This window comes from Ranitomeya imitator, chromosome 8 (assembly GCF_032444005.1).
Source record: "Ranitomeya imitator isolate aRanImi1 chromosome 8, aRanImi1.pri, whole genome shotgun sequence".
Classification (NCBI taxonomy): Eukaryota; Metazoa; Chordata; class Amphibia; order Anura; family Dendrobatidae; genus Ranitomeya; species Ranitomeya imitator.
In genome coordinates, this window is record NC_091289.1 from 187,961,329 (window position 1) to 187,979,211 (window position 17,883).

General features: G+C 44.7%; 1 protein-coding gene across 1 annotated transcript in view; it reads left to right on the plus strand.

Moving 5' to 3' along the window:
- Positions 1–17,883, plus strand: part of ALG6 (ALG6 alpha-1,3-glucosyltransferase) — a 34,689-nt gene that overhangs the window by 14,583 nt on the left and 2,223 nt on the right. Inside the window, exons 2-13 of the mRNA XM_069738185.1 lie at positions 1,075–1,159; positions 2,097–2,186; positions 3,596–3,684; positions 5,500–5,582; positions 6,239–6,303; positions 6,786–6,971; positions 8,664–8,799; positions 11,778–11,863; positions 12,239–12,323; positions 12,483–12,553; positions 15,457–15,525; positions 15,604–15,802. Of these exons, the coding sequence (XP_069594286.1) occupies positions 1,075–1,159; positions 2,097–2,186; positions 3,596–3,684; positions 5,500–5,582; positions 6,239–6,303; positions 6,786–6,971; positions 8,664–8,799; positions 11,778–11,863; positions 12,239–12,323; positions 12,483–12,553; positions 15,457–15,525; positions 15,604–15,802 (1,244 nt within the window). The remainder of the gene's footprint in view (positions 1–1,074; positions 1,160–2,096; positions 2,187–3,595; positions 3,685–5,499; positions 5,583–6,238; positions 6,304–6,785; positions 6,972–8,663; positions 8,800–11,777; positions 11,864–12,238; positions 12,324–12,482; positions 12,554–15,456; positions 15,526–15,603; positions 15,803–17,883) is intronic.

Below are 17,883 nucleotides of genomic sequence, written 5' to 3' on the forward strand. Positions count from 1 at the left end.
TGCGGCCCCCAGTGCTCTGCTCCGCTGCAAGGCTGCATCCCCCAGAATACATGATTTACTGCCACTGACTGCAGCAGGGCAAATGAAATTTTTAGCCTGGCTCTGGAGGAGCATGAGAGCCTTATAAAGGTTACACTATCACTGTGCGGATGGGATAATGCACAATACACTTCTGTGCAGAATTATTCGAATTATTCGGCAAGTTGTATTTTGATCACATGATACTTTTTATACATGTTGTCCTACTCCAAGCTGTTCAGGCTTGAGAGCCAACTACCAATTAAGTAAATTGTGTGATGTGCATCTCTGTAATGAGGAGGGGTGTTGTCTAATGACATCAACACCCTATATAAGGTGTGCTTAATTATTAGGCAACTTCCTTTCCTTTGGCAAAATGGGTCAGAAGAGAGATTTGACGGGCTCTGAAAAGTCCAAAATTGTGAGATGTGTTGCAGAGGGATGCAGCATTCTTGAAATTGCCAAACTTTTGAAGCGCGATCACCGAACAATCAAGCGTTTCATGGCAAATAGCCAACAGGGTCGCAAGAAGCGTGTTGGGCAAAAAAGGCGCAAAATAACTGCCCATGAATTGAGGAAAATCAAGCGTGAAGCTGCCAAGATGCCATTTGCCACCAGTTTTGCCATTATTCCAATCAATAACAAAAATAATCCTCTAAACTTGCCTAATAATTCTGCACACAGTGTATACGTAACTCTGGGGAGAATCCTGCAGACTGCCAAACCAAAGACCACCCAATGTATTGTGACCACACCAGGGGAGGCTGTGTTACTATTTCTTAGCAGGCACCACAGAGGGAAGAAGGTTGGAAACATTTAGATTTACAGCTCTGAAGAATTTTCAGATAGTCCCAAAATAACCACAAGCAAGGAATAGGCAGGTCCGGCAGAGTTGTCATAGCCCCTCTAAAAAGGTGATACCAACTATAGACTTGGGAAGGAATTGCTGAATTGGGAATTCCGGATTCTTTGGGGATTTGCTTTTTTAACGAATCTAAGAAATAATTCCACCCTACAGTGAAACGATCGCTTACCATCTTTTCTAATTTCTACCAGGAGCCCGGAAACCACCGATTTTCGGAGACTACGAGGCCCAAAGGCATTGGCAGGAAGTGACTCTCAACCTCCCGGTGAAGCAATGGTTTGTGAAAAAATGTTCTTGTAGGTTTTTCCCAGTTATCTACAATGGATTTTTTTTTACCATGTTTAGTCACTGTTTTTGTAATGCTGGCATGTCTGAAGTCTCGTATCGATGAAGCCACCAGCATGTCCGACCTGCTGTATAGTCCCGACAGGTCCAGATGGGGTCTGCTTTCTCTGCAGACATATAGGGGATGTCCGGTGAAGAGAAGTTATCACATATCCACAGGCAGAACCATGCACATTTATGCCGTGTTGGTATGGAGCAGCAGTGCACACGCTCGCCCAGCCCGTTATACTTTATGGAGCTGTCAAGCGCAGCCATTCTCTATTCTTGACAGTCCACGTAGAGAATGAATGGAGCGGCAGTGCACATCTGTGCCCTGTTCTGGTGATTTAACACAGACTTTAAAGTTAGGATAGGTTAGAACATCTTTTCATCAGACAATTCCTTTAAGCTTTCTCCTAGTTGGGCGTTTGCCTGGGATTGGCTAAACGTCTGCAGAGAAGCTGGCTCCTTGGCTGTAGGTGCTGGAAGCATTTGGCCCATTGACTGTGAATGTTGCAGACCTCACTTAGAGGGTGCTTATCTCCGACAAGTACACAGGATTGTATATTACCATGCTCGATCCCCCTAAACTGACCTGTGCCATCATGGAAAAATCAGGACATTGCAATACGCAGTTAACGTTCACGCTTTCCCAGATGTGGGTACCTTTCCTCTGTGTATGGACACGTCCTGATTAAAAACAAGCCGACCACTCCTGAACTGTTCTGGCAAAGGTGCTACATGATCCCCTCAGGCAACTGGAACATAACACTAAGCTAATAAATGCACTGATTCATGGGGGTCTGCTACCAACACGGGCACTTTTTTGCAATGGGCATCCAGGTGCCAAGCTTCTAATTTTCTTTCTTTTTTTCATCTTCTTACCCAGGTACTTCAATTCCTCTGGCAACGACCTGCTCTACTGGGGTCTTGATTACCCCCCTCTGACCGCCTATCACAGTCTTCTTTGCGGTTACATGTAAGTGTAACATAATTTCCCGATTATTTCATTTTGGGTTGGTTGCCATTTGATATCCATGAGGTCCACAGACCATGTAATACTTTTTTTTTTTTAACTCAAATAGATTTTTATTAAGTATAAAATTTCAATAAAACATTTGACATCAATACATGTATTTTCGATTTTCCCCAACAACATCCCCCTCCCTTTACCACCCCCCCCCCCCTCCTTCCCAATCAGACAGCTCATTCTCTTCTCTTAACATATCTTGTAACAGTATATACGTTAGCATTATATAGTGTCTTCCATTATGAAGATATAGACCATGATTTCATAGGAAAAACGTCCCCAGGCCTATCTTCCCTTAACCTCCTGACCATGTAATACTTACACTACTCAACCATTTTATACTGAACGCTGAAATACTCATCTGAGCGCTGCTCCCCCCTGAGACTGACGGCACAGACTTTCCATGTTAGGGACAGGAGAGCAGCACTCTTTGGGACGGACCCCCCACTGAGCAAAACCTCTGACGTGTCTGTATGGCATGGGAAGAGGTTTTTTTTTTTTTTTTTTTTTTAACAATGATCTTACTTTATTAAAAGGTTATGGGTGCTAGTTTTTGGAGATGGAACGTTGCTTCTAGGATTTTTTTCAAATTTTGGAAGGAATTTTTCCCCCACTTATATGGGGGCAAATGTCATTTGCCCGTAGAGACTTCTTGACTTTCTCCAAATCCACTTGGTGGGGTTTTAACTTGATCGATTGACCAATTCAAATGTGTTCCTTTCCAGTGCATTTGTATTGAAAATGTGATAGTTCGGCATTACTGAGCTGCCAGATTATTGGAAATCCTAGACTGAAGTTAAAGGGACTCTGTCACCTGAATTTGGCGGGACTGGTTTTGGGTCATATGGGCGGAGTTTTCGGGTGTTTGATTCACCCTTTCCTTACCCGCTGGCTGCATGCTGGCTGCAATATTGGATTGAAGTTTTTTCTCTGTCCTCCGTAGTACACGCCTGCGCAAAGCAATCTTGCCTTGTGCAGGCATGTACTATGGAGGACAGAGAATGAACTTCAATCCAATATTGCATCCAGCATGCAGCCAGCGGGTAAGGAAAGGGTGAATCAAACACCCGAAAACTCCGCCCATATGACCCAAAACCAGTCCCGCCAAATTCAGATGACAGGTTCCCTTTAAGCCATGTGTATGTTTCTACAAGTGTCACTTTGCAGTCCAGACATCCCACATAAAGACCCCACACCCCACACCCCAGCCTCCAGCCGCTCGACATCTCAAGCTGTCTACGACCCAGTTAAAATGCTGGTGCCAAATTACCTGGTATTTTTTCCAGGTCTGCTTTTGTTGTGTGCCAAAGATGCACAATTTTCTGACTATTGACATGTCCTTCCATATTCTGCTGTAGAGCTCGAATGATTGATCCTGACTGGGTGGCGCTGTCCTCGTCACGTGGATACGAGAGTCATCACCACAAGCTGTTCATGCGGGCAACAGGTACGTGTGTTCAGAGAGTAAAGCGTCGTGTGTGAATCTTATCGTCCAGCTTGGCGGCTCATGCCGTTTGTATCAGCAAGGCCACTGAGCTCAGTGATCGTCTGCAGCGCTGTCGGTGTGATGTCAGCGATCAGCAAAGAGTAGAGCAATGGAAAGAGCCAGCACTGGACCTCAGGAGATCGATCAGGAGCTCAGGTTTTTTTTTTTTATTCTAAATCAGCCCCTTAATATGTAAGTTTTGCAGAGCAGCATAATCGAGATGACTGGTTCTCTATAACTGCTCGCATGTCATCCTTCTACTTTAGATGTCTGACTAGTCGTCATGTGAGTGGGTAAAATCCGCAACTGAATGCACTTGTGCACCTGCAGAAGAAAAGTCAAAGACCACTGGACTGTACAGATATATATACACTACATTCCAGAACACCAAAACTATGGACAATAAAGAGGTCCATAGTCCCTCAATTACTAGGGAACTCCTAATTGAATAAATCCTACAGAGAAAAGGGAGTGATTGACCCCAAAAGCGAAGTCAAAATAGAGATCCATTTGAGAATAAAGAATATTAATTTCATTGCATATAACAAAAATAGACAAAATATAATTATGTCATAAAAATGTATATTAGTGGATCAATGGTGAGGGCACAATAAAGCGACATCAAGGGCAAAAAATGTAATCAATAAGTGATTGAATAGCAAAAAATGACCGTATACATGGTTACATTTTGCTAGTAATGAAAAAGCACTCGCAATATCTGGGAATGAAGGTAATGATGTGGTGTGACCACTGAGTCCACCCTTCCCCCTCACGAAGGCACAGGGATCACACAACTATCACATGAGCCAATGAGACATAATGATAAAGATAAAAAAATATGCAAGAACAGAAAAAAGAAAACAAAGTGATCAGTGCTTACCCATAAAGTAATGTCCCTGTGTAGGCCTGCAGCTCCAAAGCGCGTTTTGAGTGGGCCTCCTCAGTGGCTATGTGGGCAAGTGTTGTGAAGGATGTGTACGGTATTGCCATTCAGCACTAGCAGCAATACGAGACACAACCTGTGATCCTGGAAGACAACAGCTATGAGTTTCTAATCCCAGGCAGCCCGTTGTATGTCAGGCTGCAGGTGGTAATCCTATGCGGACAGTGACATTGCAGAAAAAGGCCTGTAGCTTAGGGCCACTTTATGTACCGCGACATTCATAAAGATGAGGGTCTTAGTACACAGGATAAATCGTAGAAGGCCACTTGACCTCTTCCGGCTGTGTGCAGCACAACATGACAAATTTTGGGGAAGTGAACCCACTGCCAACAGCACCTCCGCTGCCAGACTAAGCCCCCCTCGGCTCTGAGCTGCACTACCCCTCTGGCATCTCAACCCAACAACAATGGCGGTCGCACCATTAGGTCTGTATTTTTAGATAGTTGAAGGTGTAAGGTGCTAATAGGAGTTGCTACTTAAGCAGTTGCCTTGAAACATTGTGAAAGGTGAAGTCCCACTTTAATGGTGCTCAGTCCTCCTTTTATATCGGACGTTCTTCAGGAAAACAATAAGTCGTCCTCCAGATTTATTTTGGAAGATCTCTCCTATCACTCAGCATTTTATGACTTCGCCTGACACATCGTCCCACCGCCAGCAGTATGAAGGCTCCTAATTTTTTCTGATGAAATATGAATGCATTTAGCTTCCTAACCTCTAAGGTGACTCCTTGCGAGGTGACGCTCGCCCTCCATTAATTGCTGCCGGCCACCATGAGTGATGCGATGCGTATACAGACGATGCCTGTGCAATATTAATAGGCGCCATCTTTGTAGTTTTGGTTGCAGACCTGATGGTTTACATCCCCGCAGTCATCTTGTATTGTTCCCTCCAGCAAGGACTATCGGCAAAAAGGAAGGTAAGTGTTGACCTGGATTATTAGAAATTCTGCTTCTAGGCCGGGGCACTGATGGAGGTGTATTACTGAAAATGAATGGATTAATACAATATATTGCCTTAAAGGAAGACTTAGGGCAGAATTGATAATCTGTGTAAGGGGTTGGAGCACGGACCCCCGTGTGTCATGGTCTGTGCCCCTTGATCTGACAGAATATCCTTTTTCCTGCTGTTTAAGGATATGTCCCTTTTATAAGGCAGATAGACAACATCATAAAGCGGGAGTCTTTCAGGATCCTTCCTATCAGCCAGTGTCTGATTTCTTTCATGCAATACCCACATAATAGATCCGACCAACTGGTGGTGATCACTGAGGGGGCGTTCGTCATTCCCTTCCGACTCATGTTAAAGGGGTATCTGAGATTAGAAAACATTACTGTTTTATTTTTCCACAACAACAGTGCCCCCCTCTGTCCACAGGCTTTGTGTGGTATTGCTTCCTCTGGCCCTATTCACTTGAGCAGAGCTGAGCAGCAATACCAGACCACGCCTGTAAGCAGGGGTGGTGCTGTTTCTGGAATACAGCAGTCATGTTTTACAATCCTGAACAGAGCTCTCAATAATGAATGTCATGTAGGATCACTGTGTAACGCCTTGAAATCTTTTTCATTCTTTTAGGTGCTGTCTTTGTTCTGCATTTTGCTCTATCCAGGACTCATCCTGGTCGACTATGGACATTTTCAATATCCTTTTTGCTGTTAAGGAAAAAAAACATGTCGATATTTGGTGCCTTTTTCATAGGTAAATTGCTGCAAAATGCTTGATTTATCATTTTTTAGTCTATTTTGCAGTTTTTATCATGTCTTTGATGTGTTTTTTGACAAATAAATGAGGCAAGAAAACACACCCTATTAGTACACCACGTATTATCATTAAAAATGCACAAAAAAGCTGCAATTAAAGCCGTGCCAAAAACTGCATGTTTTTCAGGATATGTTAAAACTGATCATTTTGACATGGACTTTAAAAAAAGCAAAAAAACAAAACATCTGTACTCTCCTTCCCCTGGTCACCTGCAAATCTCCGCTGCTCCTCCCGATATTTGGCATTGGCTGCAGTACTGTCGTCACAGCGTGGCTCTTATCATGCTCAACCACGCTTGTCTTGTTTTGTTTTTTTGTTTCCAACATACTGGAGAATGATGTTGCCCTTAACACAGACACACATACAACTCCATCAGCCTGGGGTTTGCTTTTTGGGGCATCATCGCGCTCTCTCGTGGCTATGAGGCTTTGGGGTCGCTGGCATTTTGCCTGGCCCTGAACTATAAACAAATGGAGCTTTACCACTCGCTTCCGTTCTTCTGTTTCCTCCTGGGAAAATGCATCAAGCAAGGAATCACAGGCCGGGGGTAAGTGATCGCCCAGCGGGACCAGCGCATACACGTAACATCAGGTTCTCGTCCAGTAAAATTCCTTTATTCCAGTATCACAGAGAAGCATTCTGAATTATCCGATGAAAGTTCTGTAACTTTGTACAATATAATTTGTCTTTTAAAACATATGAGGGTTTGTTAGAATTGTATCCATGCTAGACGATCCTCTATGATAGGGGATTAGGGGAACTGGACTCGTTTTAGTAAGGAGAGTCCGCCTACCTGGAGGTCTGAGCTGCACTCCGACAGTGATGATGTCTTCTTCTTACCATTCTGCAAACTCTGTAGAATTATTTGCTTCAAATGTTACTATCCCCCAAAATTAAGATCCAGGCCCCTAATTCATTCCCATCACAGACTAACATTTCAATGAAACCTTATAATAAATAATTCAGACGCCAAACAAAGAAAAATACATAGCTTGGCACTCCTGATTCCTGTCTACGTCGGGTGATTCTATGCTCAGCACCATCTATGACGGCACTGGCCGGTTTCGGCACCTTTTATGTTCGGCGCTGGCCAGTTTCGGCACCTTCTATGCTCAGTTGTGACCTTGATGCATTAGCTCAGACGTTGATGTCCCCCATCTATGAAGATAGGTCTGTGGGGTGCTGACTAGTGATGAACGAGTGCACTCGTTGCTCGGGTTTTCCAGAGCACGCTCAGGTGGTCTCCGAGTATTTGTTAGTGTTCGGAGATTTAGTTTTCATCACCTCAGCTGAATGATTTACAGCTACTAGCCAGGCTGAGTACATGTGGGGGTTGCCTGGTTGCTAGGGAATCCTCACATGTAATTATGCTGGCTAATAGCTGTAAATCATAGCTGTTAATCTCCGAACACTAACAAATACTCGGAGATCACCCGAGCGTGCTCGGGAAAACCCAAGCAACGAGTATATTCGTGCATCACTAGTGCTGACAGGTGACCGCCTAAAAAAAAAAAAAAAAAAAAAGAAAATTAAAAATCCATCAACTTTTTGACCAAATTTTTCTTTGAGTGGAATATTTTGCTAGATCCTCAGCAATACGCAAGCCTTGTGAATGCACATTAAAATAAAAGGGTTGTTCCTAGTTCCTACCTCTGCCATCTACAGATGAGACAAAGTGCTGGGTACAGAGTCAAGAGCAGCTGCATATCCCCCACAGGTATGAATGGGAGATATGGAGACCTGGTAGTGGATCAAGCAATGCACTTTCCATAGCTCCATTCATTTCTATGGACGTTACGAAAACAGTGCTGATTCTCACAGCTTCCTGGAAATTTCCGTCTCATCCATGAACCACCGAGATGGGAATAACCCTTTTTAAAAGGCTGTCCAGGACTACTCAAACTTTTCTGTACCCGGTCTTGCACAACTGCAGGGACTCGCACCTTGTAAAGAAGTGGGTGCACGGTGGAGTGAGCAGGTAATTGTACGAATCCAGACAAGTAGTAAAAAAAAACACATTTAGAAAGTTTTATAAATACTGGAAATGTGATATGAGGTCCTAAACCCCCTTTAGTGTCATTAGAGTTCTGTAGGACCCTCAGATCTTGTCCCAGGACGCTCCTCGGACTGTTCCTCGTCCACTTACTCCTGACACCGTGTCGTGTTTTGTCACCTGAAATGAGCAGAGCTCTCCGTCCTCTGCGACTTATCTCAGACAGGTCACTTTTTCTCGTCACAGGCTCCTTCTGCTTCTGAAGATCGGGCTGACGGTAATTGCCGCCTTCAGCCTCTGCTGGATCCCCTTCTTGACAGACATAGAACAAATCCTTCAAGTCCTCAGAAGACTTTTCCCTGTGGGCCGCGGACTCTTTGAGGTTGGTGAAGGGCTTTCTGTTCTGTTTCACATGCACCAGTGTCCTTTAGGGATTCGGCTGCAGGACTAAGGGTCATGGGGGGCCCCGTAATAAGTGGCCAAGGACCCGTCACATCTCACTTGCCAGCCCTCTGCATGGTGAGTAACCTCGGGCTGTGAGTCTTGTGCCAACGTGCTCTGCTCATGGCATCATTAAAGGCACGTCCGCTCAGAGGTTTTCTCCAGCGAGATGGACACCGCGGTGCGTGCCAGCGAGGCCTCGTAAACGCAGCAGCCGTCAGCCGCTCGCTTTTCTTGGGCCTGTAATGTGCTGTGCTAATTGTTTGCCTTTTTAAAGCCATAATTATTTTTTATCGGAATCATTCTGCCGCTTTAATGCTGCAATTATTTTCTAGAAAAATTGATTTGCAATTTCATTTTTTTTTCCCCTGTTGTCCGTCTTGGCTGCAAATCTGCTTTCTCTTGTCGGGGTTGTAAAGTGACAGAGGCGGATAAAGGCCGGGAGGATGCGGCCGCCGTAAAAATGGCCAGCTAGAAGATTTATATCCATATCTATCTACTGTAATTAACTTAATTCAGAATTATCTGTCTCCGGAATTTCTTTTAAAAACACTGTGCCGCCAATAATCTCTAGTATGAGGAGGCTCCTCATACATCACATGTCCACATATCAATATCCCTGCTTTCTGTCAGTGAATAGAAATATTCCTATTCGCATTTGGAGGCAGAGAATCTCTTCTGCAATGGTTTTGCTCACACAGCTGATTGATTTGTTACAATGTGTCAGTGCAGGATTTCCCATTTGAGTCCAAAACAGCTGCAGCATAAACCCCTCTGCAGTTAAGTACTTCACACTGATGGGTCCTTCACTGACAGGCGGCTGTTGGCCCTTCCCTGATACACAAAAAAAAAACACCATCAGCAAAAGGTGCAGGAAAGCAAAAAAAAAACAAAAAACGAGTGAGTGTGCGTCTGTGCGGTCGGGTGGGCGACTGAGTGTACATGTGAGAGTAGGTGGGGGACTCTGCGAGGGCTGGTGATTGTGTGTAGGGGTGGGCGACTGTGTGCTCAGGTGACAGTGTGCAGGCAACCCTATGAGTGTGTGTATGGGTGACTGCGTGCGGGCAACTGTGCATGGACGGGTGTGTGTGTATGGGCGACTGCGTGGGTGACACTATGTGTGTGTGCTGGCGACTGTATCTGTGGGTGACTATGTTCGGGGGACTGTGTGTGTGTGGGCAACTATGTGTATGGGTGACTGCGCGGGTGATTGTGTGTGCCGCCGCTGTGCACGTGGGTGACTGTGCATGTGTGTGTGCCTCGGCTGTGTACGTGGGTGAATGTGCATGTGTGTGTGTGCGCCTCGGCTGTGCACGTGGGTGAATGTGCATGTGTGTGCCGCGGCTGTGCGCGCGGGTGACTGTGCATGTATGTATGTGTGCGGGCCACTTCCGCAGTGCAGCCGCCTCGGTTGGTTCCCTGCCCAGGTCCACACAGCTGTGAATTAGCAGCTGCCTGACGGATGACTTTTGCTGACACGATCTCTGTGGTTACGAATTTAATTTTGAAAGCGATCCTAGCACAACTGCTAATGTCTTTACCGCTCCTGATTTATGACTTGTTAACCCTGTCAGTGCCAAGTAGGGAGCGCCGCCGGGTATGTGACACTGTAATAGAGGAAGCCGGGCAGAGACTTACCGGAAAATTATGATAGTTCAGCAGAAGTTTTTACTCCAAGTCTTTTCATTTACTATTGGCATTAACATTTTAAAGGGCCAAGTACACCTTAAGCCAGCAAGATAGAATAGTGCAGCGGCGGTATGGATATCAATCTCACAAGTAGATGTGCAGGTTCTCAGTGCTGAAGATGAGTGACGCGGATTAGTGATTTCTGGGGCAGGCATTGGACACTATAGTTAGCACGCAAAATGAATACATTGACCCCAACTCATCAAGACAAGGTTATAATGAGGGGACAGGGTGGAGTGCGCACGCCTCTCAATGTATCGGGAGAGGTGTGATGTGCACCTCGGCACAAATCCTACTCCAGTCCCTGCTGTAGTAAGAATTTGTCACAGCCCTGCCCTCAACAGTTAAGAAATAGTAATAATAATAAGTAAAATTATAGTAACAGTAGTTTACAAGGTCGTTGTCTTCTAAACAAACCTTACAAAAAAATCAATAGTACAAACGAATATAGGAAACTTTGTAATACAGCTTTGAAATCTGATTCTTTCTCCACTTATGAGCCAATTCTCCTACCTCCTGATTCCTAATCTCATCTTTTACTCTGAATATCTGCTAAAATCTGTCTTTTGGAAGAGTGAAAGATAGAAGTGGAGAAACCCCAATAGGTTATGTGTACCCGGCACACCCACCGAGCTTTCTCTAGGCTAAGCCACGTCTAGAAAAAGGTGACTGTCTGTCTTTTTTCTGAGTGACTGTCTGTCTTTTTTCTGTACCAAAGTTGCTGACAGCTTCGCTGTTGTTTTTGCAGTGGCAGCTTTCTTTTTTCTACAGCTAAACCTATAACTAAACCTGAAGTGGCTAACAGAAGTTACAAAAAAAGACTGACCATATACACAACAGTGTCATCTTTACATTGCTGTGCATTATGGTCATTTTTTTGTGGCGGGTTTGCAGCATTTTATTCAGGTGCATGCACATACCCATAGACAGAGGTGATGCTTTCTAGTAAGTATTGATCTCACTCCAGAGCTATATTCACAGCTACACTGCTCAGTATCACTGTATAATGTCCTCCATACTGCTGCTCTCTAGTATTTTATCTGAGCCCAATGTTGGATTCACTGCTGTATAATATCTGCCATTGTGCTGCTGTTGTTTCTGCACATGAGTTACATAGAGACAGGAGAGCGGGAATCCCTCATGTCGGGGTGTGCTGTGTATGGGAGATGACATGGCAGCCAGTCTCCATCAATCCATCTAGTTTCTCTCTTTTTTTTTTTTTTCTTACAGGATAAAGTTGCGAATATTTGGTGCAGCCTCAGTGTTTTATACAAAATCAAAAACGTTTTATCTCCCGAAGCACAATTACGGCTCAGGTAAATCTTTCATCTGCTTCCTTCAATAGGACGATGCCAGAGGCTTCACAAACTTATGGTAGAGTGCGCACAGGGGTGTATGTATACACAAATGTATGGGCTTCACACCACCGGGTCATTTCAGCAGAGACGAGTGGCTACAATTTCATATAAAGTGGACAGGTGTCTGTATGAAGAGCGCGGTTCGGGGAACATGTGGCTAGGGGGGGGGACACCTTTCTTCTCACGGAGAACTTCACAATTAGGATGAATCCGCACGTGGCAGATTAGATGCAGAAATCCACGTTCTGCTGCCAGACCCACAGTACAGATCTAGGCAAAGGGACAGTAAAGGCAAATGTTTCTGTTTTCTTATCTCTTCTTTTGTTTTCCCAGCTTTGCGTGTACTGTGCTGGGCGTGCTGCCGTCCTGCGTCAAACTCACCGCTCACCCGACAATCAGAGGGTTTAAGTTCGCCTTGGTAAGATCAATCTTGCTCACTTTGGGGGGCTGGTGGGGAGCGGCTCCTCTCGCTCTGGGAGAAGGCTGCCCTTTTCGCTGTGTGTTGCTCTGTTGGCGGGAGGGACACAGCCCAGCCTTTCTAGCTTATCAAATTATTGGTCTTTTTTTTTTTTTTTAGGTAACCTGTTCTTTATCTTTTTTCTTGTTCTCCTTTCAAGTCCATGAAAAATCCATCCTCCTGGTGTCATTGTAAGTATCGTCTGCTGTCATTCATGTGTCTATAATACGGACGTTAAAAATTATTTCTACACATACACATGTAGAGAAGGTCCCACAATCCTGCATTTCATCATCTGGATGATTGCTATGTTTTTTTTCCTATTTTGCACATCAAAGACCCTTTTGTTTTTGAAAGTATCGCACCGTGCTGGATCTTTTTTTAGCTTACTGTCCCATACGATCACGAAGTGGAGGTGCTTTTCTGGAAGTGTTGATCTGATCGTCCAGATTACATCACTGTGTAAAGTTCGGCCATGATGTATATGTTGGGGTTAGTCAGGCTCCTGCCTGGTACTGACATCTCAGGACCTCGATGATTACCGGTATACATGGGACAGAATAAAAACTAAACTGGAGGAATTCTTGAAGACTGCCACTTTAGGCCTCGTTCAGATGTCCTTTTTTAATTTTTATGCATTTTTTTTTTCGTTACTGCACACGGATGACACATGGATGGATCCGACTGCTCTTTTATTTCCACAGACCAATGCACTTGAACAGGCAAAATTGATCTGTAAGTTTGATCTAAAAAGGATAGGTGTCAGGTTTTTTTGTTGTTTTTTTTTTTTTTTTTTTAGGACAGACATGTGAACAAGTACCCCGGAGGTACCCAGGTATGAGAACCCCGGATAGGACAGATGAGTAGTGATGAGCAAATATACTCATTGCTCGGGCCTCCTCGAGCACGCTCGGGTAATCTCAGAGTATTTGTAAGTGCTCGGAGATTTAGTTTTCATCGCCGCAGCTGAATGATTTACAGCTACTAGCCAGCTTGATTACATGTGGGGATTCCCTAGCAACCAGGCAACCCCCACATGTACTCAGGCTGGATAGTAGCTGTAGATCATATCTTTGAGCTGCGGTGATGAAAACTAAATCGCCGAACACTAACAAATACTCGGATACCACCCGAGCAACGAGTACACTCACTCATCACTACAGGTGAGATATGGGCTTGTGAATGGAGCCAAATACACCATTCTTTATAAAATAAAAAAAGTCTTATACACTACTCACAAAAAGTTAAAGATACTTGGCTTTCGGGTGAAATTTCAGGATGATCCTAAGATGTCTTTGAGCTTCTGAATGCTCATGTCCAACTATTCAATGTATGGAGGAGAAAAAAAGGGGATCCAGCTCCAGGAATAACAATATCAACATTTTATTTCAACATGTTAAAATTTGGAAAACTGCTTACAGGCGATCAGTTACACCATTCGGATGAAGGCTACCATGTAGCCGCTGGACGTGTTTCGAGCACGAACGGTGCTCTTAAACTTCAGCATGAAGTCGAACTTCAGTTCATGCCTCAGTGGACACCACTTTATTCATTGTCGATGTGACTGATAGAAGTAGTGTGCCCACCTGCCATATTCCCAGGATAGGTGGGAATTTATCGTCTGTTATAGCCTAGCCTTCAGGATGAAAAAGTGGTCTACTCCCTGGGTGATGCTTGGATGGTTCCCATCTGATCTTTTGTATCATACGCTTATGGCAATGATAACCTGACCGCTGCAGCCAATCACAGGTTTCAGCAGACACTTTATCACTGAATGGCAAGGGAGCAGACAAGCATTGCCAAATGACCACCTTTTCTTAACAATCGGCTTTTTGCAAAATCCGTACCCTAACCCTCATGATTTTCTGCAGCACATCCGTTTCCCATGATCCTGCAAATGTTCAATATTGTGTAAATGACATTATCCATCTGTGCAGAGGGGTCCACATGCAAGTCCGACATCCAGAGGTCTGAGCCTCCAGCCTTTGGGATGGGGAGTGAGGCTGCTCTGCTTCTCAGGGGAAACCTGCTCTGCAAATATTTTTCCTCTTTTTTTTGCAGAGGTTTGTTATTGAAATGAGCAGCGTGAGGATGTGCGAGTGCGGCTGGGGAGGGTTTTCTTGCAGACCACTGCTGAGTTTCATTGACTAGTTATCATTGAGATGTGAACAGCCTAATCTCTGCTTATCCTCCCTTAATTGTGCGGATCGCCTGTGTACACAACTCTTCACAGGCCAGATGACCACAAAAGAGGAGGCTGAAGACCCTGGAGGAGGCCGAGGACTCTGGAGGAAGTGATACCTGGCTTTGTTGTGCTGAGGAAATTGACCTCAGGTTTCCTAGTAACCTGTAGCTCTCAAGCTGTGGTAGGACTAGAAGTACCAGCATAATGAAGAGCACATTTAAATGGGTTTCTGAGATTGGAAAAATCTGTTTTATCTTCCTTCATTCTCAGGATCAGGGGTTGGTGTAGATTTTGGACCACCACCGATCATAAAAGTGACTGCAAATCCTGGCGATATGCAAAAAATGGAGACTAGCTGCATCGGTTATATGGCTTTATCAGGAGCGCCGCACCGAGAAGAACCAACCATGGACAAGAGAAAACGAAGAGCTGCACGTTAGAAAAGATGGATTACAAAAATGCATTGCCAAAAGGACGATTAAAATGAATTCATTATTTGTTATTGACCTCAATTCTTAATCTTGTGAGGACCCTAGAAATTCACGAATAGTTTCTACACCCTATTTTAGGATCCTATCTACACAAATTCTCCCGCAACAATAGTAATATCTAATAACGTCCTAACGAAGTGCTGCAAAATATTCCACAATTCATGTTCCTTATTACCCAAACAGATGTGTCCGAAAATACAGATGTCATATCAATAGACCAAAAGTGATGAGATTCATAGAAAAAAATATATATACGGTACATGCATTGTAATCCGAGTGCGGACCACAAAACATGTATTAATTTACTTTAAGACCGGCCTATTATCGGGCCGCGTGCATAACTGCATACAAGCAGCGCACTCCGCAGTGATCCTGGATGATCCCAGTACGAGCAGTAATGGGATGTCTCCTTTTCTAGGCCGGCCTGTTTACTCCTCGGTGAGGTTCCTCTGATGGCAACCTGGTTTCTGCTGACTTCGACATTCAGGTAAATTCTTGTTTCTGTAGTGAATTCCTCCCACCCTCGTCCTCAGAGGTCTGACCGTGTCTCCGTGCCCCTGCACAGCATGCTTCCTCTCCTACAGAAGGACGGGCTACTGATGGCATATGTGATCACCACTCTCATCTTCCTCTTGGTCAGCGCAGTCTCCTCCTCATTTCACCAGAAGACGTCTGAAGATTCGCTCAGGATGAAGCCGTTCTGCTCATCTGTAAGAAGACGCATCTCCTGGTTTAGACTTCATGGCAAGATGGTGAAACTGCTGGTATGTAATCCTGGCAGAGTCCTGCCCTTAACCGCTCAACCACGTAATCCCTTAAAGGGAATCACCTGAATTTGGAGGGAACAATCTTCAGCCATAGGGGCGGGGTATTCGATTCACCCTTTCCTTACCCGCCGGCTGCATGCTGGCTGCAATATTGGATTGAAGTTCATTCTCTGTCCTCCATAGTACACGCCTGCACAAGGCAAGGTTGCCTTGTGCAGGCATGTACTACGGAGGACAGAGAATGAACTTCAATCCAATATTGCAGCCAGCGGGTAAGGAAAGGGTGAATCAAACACCCCAAAACCCCGCCCCTATGGCTGAAGATTGTTCCCTCCAAATTCAGGTGACAGAGTCCCTTTAATATTCTGCAGTTTTGTGTACACAGCTCACTTGCAGTCCTATGTGTCTCCATGGCTACAGACTGCAACAAACTGTGTATGGTCTGATCCTGCAGTCTTTTATGTTACTCCACTCTTTCTGCCTCTTCTTCTTGGTCCTCTACAGCGGAGAAGTGAAACATATAACTGTTTGACAGAATATGAATGGTCAGATTTGTAGTCTGTAACCATGAGGACACAGATCTGTATAGGAGCTGAATACACAAAATAATAACCTAAAATATATATAAAAAAGTAAGCATTTCTCATATACGCCCATAGCCACATTACATCTACAGTCATGGCCAAAATTTATGAGAATGACACCAAAATTATATTTTCACATGATCTGCTGCCCTCTGGTTTTTATTAGTGTTTGTCTGATGTTTATATCACATACAGAAATATAATTGCAATCATATTATGAGTACCAATAGGTTATATTGACAGAATGAGTTAATGCAGCAAGTCAATATTTGCAGTGTTGACCCTTCTTCTTCAAAACCTCTGCAATTCTCCCTGGCATGCTCTCAATCAACTTCTGGACCAAATCCTGACTGATAGCAGTCCATTCTTGCATAATCAATGCTTGCATTTTGCCAGAATTTGTTGGATTTTGTTTGTCCACCCGTCTCTTGATGATTGACCACAAGTTCTCAATGGGATTAAGATCTGGGGAGTTTCCAGGCCATGGACCCAAAATCTCTATGTTTTGTTCCATGAGCCATTTAGTTATTTATTATTATTATTATTATACATTTTTATAGCGCCATTTATTCCATGGCGCTTTACATGTGAATACGGGCAAATATAGACAAATACATTAAACATGAGCAGATAACAAGGCACACGAGTACATAAGGAGGGAGGACCCTGCCCGCGAGGGCTCACAGTCTGCAGGGGGTGGGTGAGGATACACTAGGAGAGGGAAGAGCTGGCTGTGCGGCTGTTCAGTAGGTTGAGGATCACTGCAGGCTGTAGGCTTGTCGGAAGAGATGAGTCTTCAGGTTCTTTTTGAAGGTTTCTATGGTAGGCGCAAGTCTGATGTGTTGGGGTAGAGAGTTCCAGAGTATGGGGGAAGCACGGGAGAAGTCTTGGATGCGGTTATGGGAAGAAGAGATGAGAGGGGAGTAGTTATCACCTTTGCTTTATGGCAAGGTGCTCCATCATGCTGGAAAAGGCATTGTTGGGCGCCAAACTGCTCTTGGACGGTTGGGAGAAGTTGCTCTTGGAGGACATTCTGGTACCATTCTTTATTCATGGCTGTGTTTTTAGGCAAGACTGTGAGTGAGCCGATTCCCTTGGCTGAGAAGCAACCCCACACATGAATGGTTTCAGGATGCTTTACAGTTGGCATGAGACAAGACTGGTGGGAGCGCTCACCTCTTCTTCTCCGAATAAGCTGTTTTCCAGATGTCCCAAACAATCGAAAAGGGGATTCATCAGAGAAGATGACTTTGCCCCAGTCCTCCGCAGTCCACTCCCTGTACCTTTTGCAGAATATCAGTCGGTCCCTGATGTTTTTTCTGGAGAGAAGTGGCTTCTTTGCTGCCCTCCTTGAAACCAGGCCTTGCTCAAAGAGTCTCGGCCTCACAGTGCGTGCAGAAGCACTCACACCAGCCTGCTGCCATTCCTGAGCAAGCTCGGCACTGCTGGTAGTCCGATCCCGCAGCTGAAACAGTTTGAAGATACGGTCCTGGT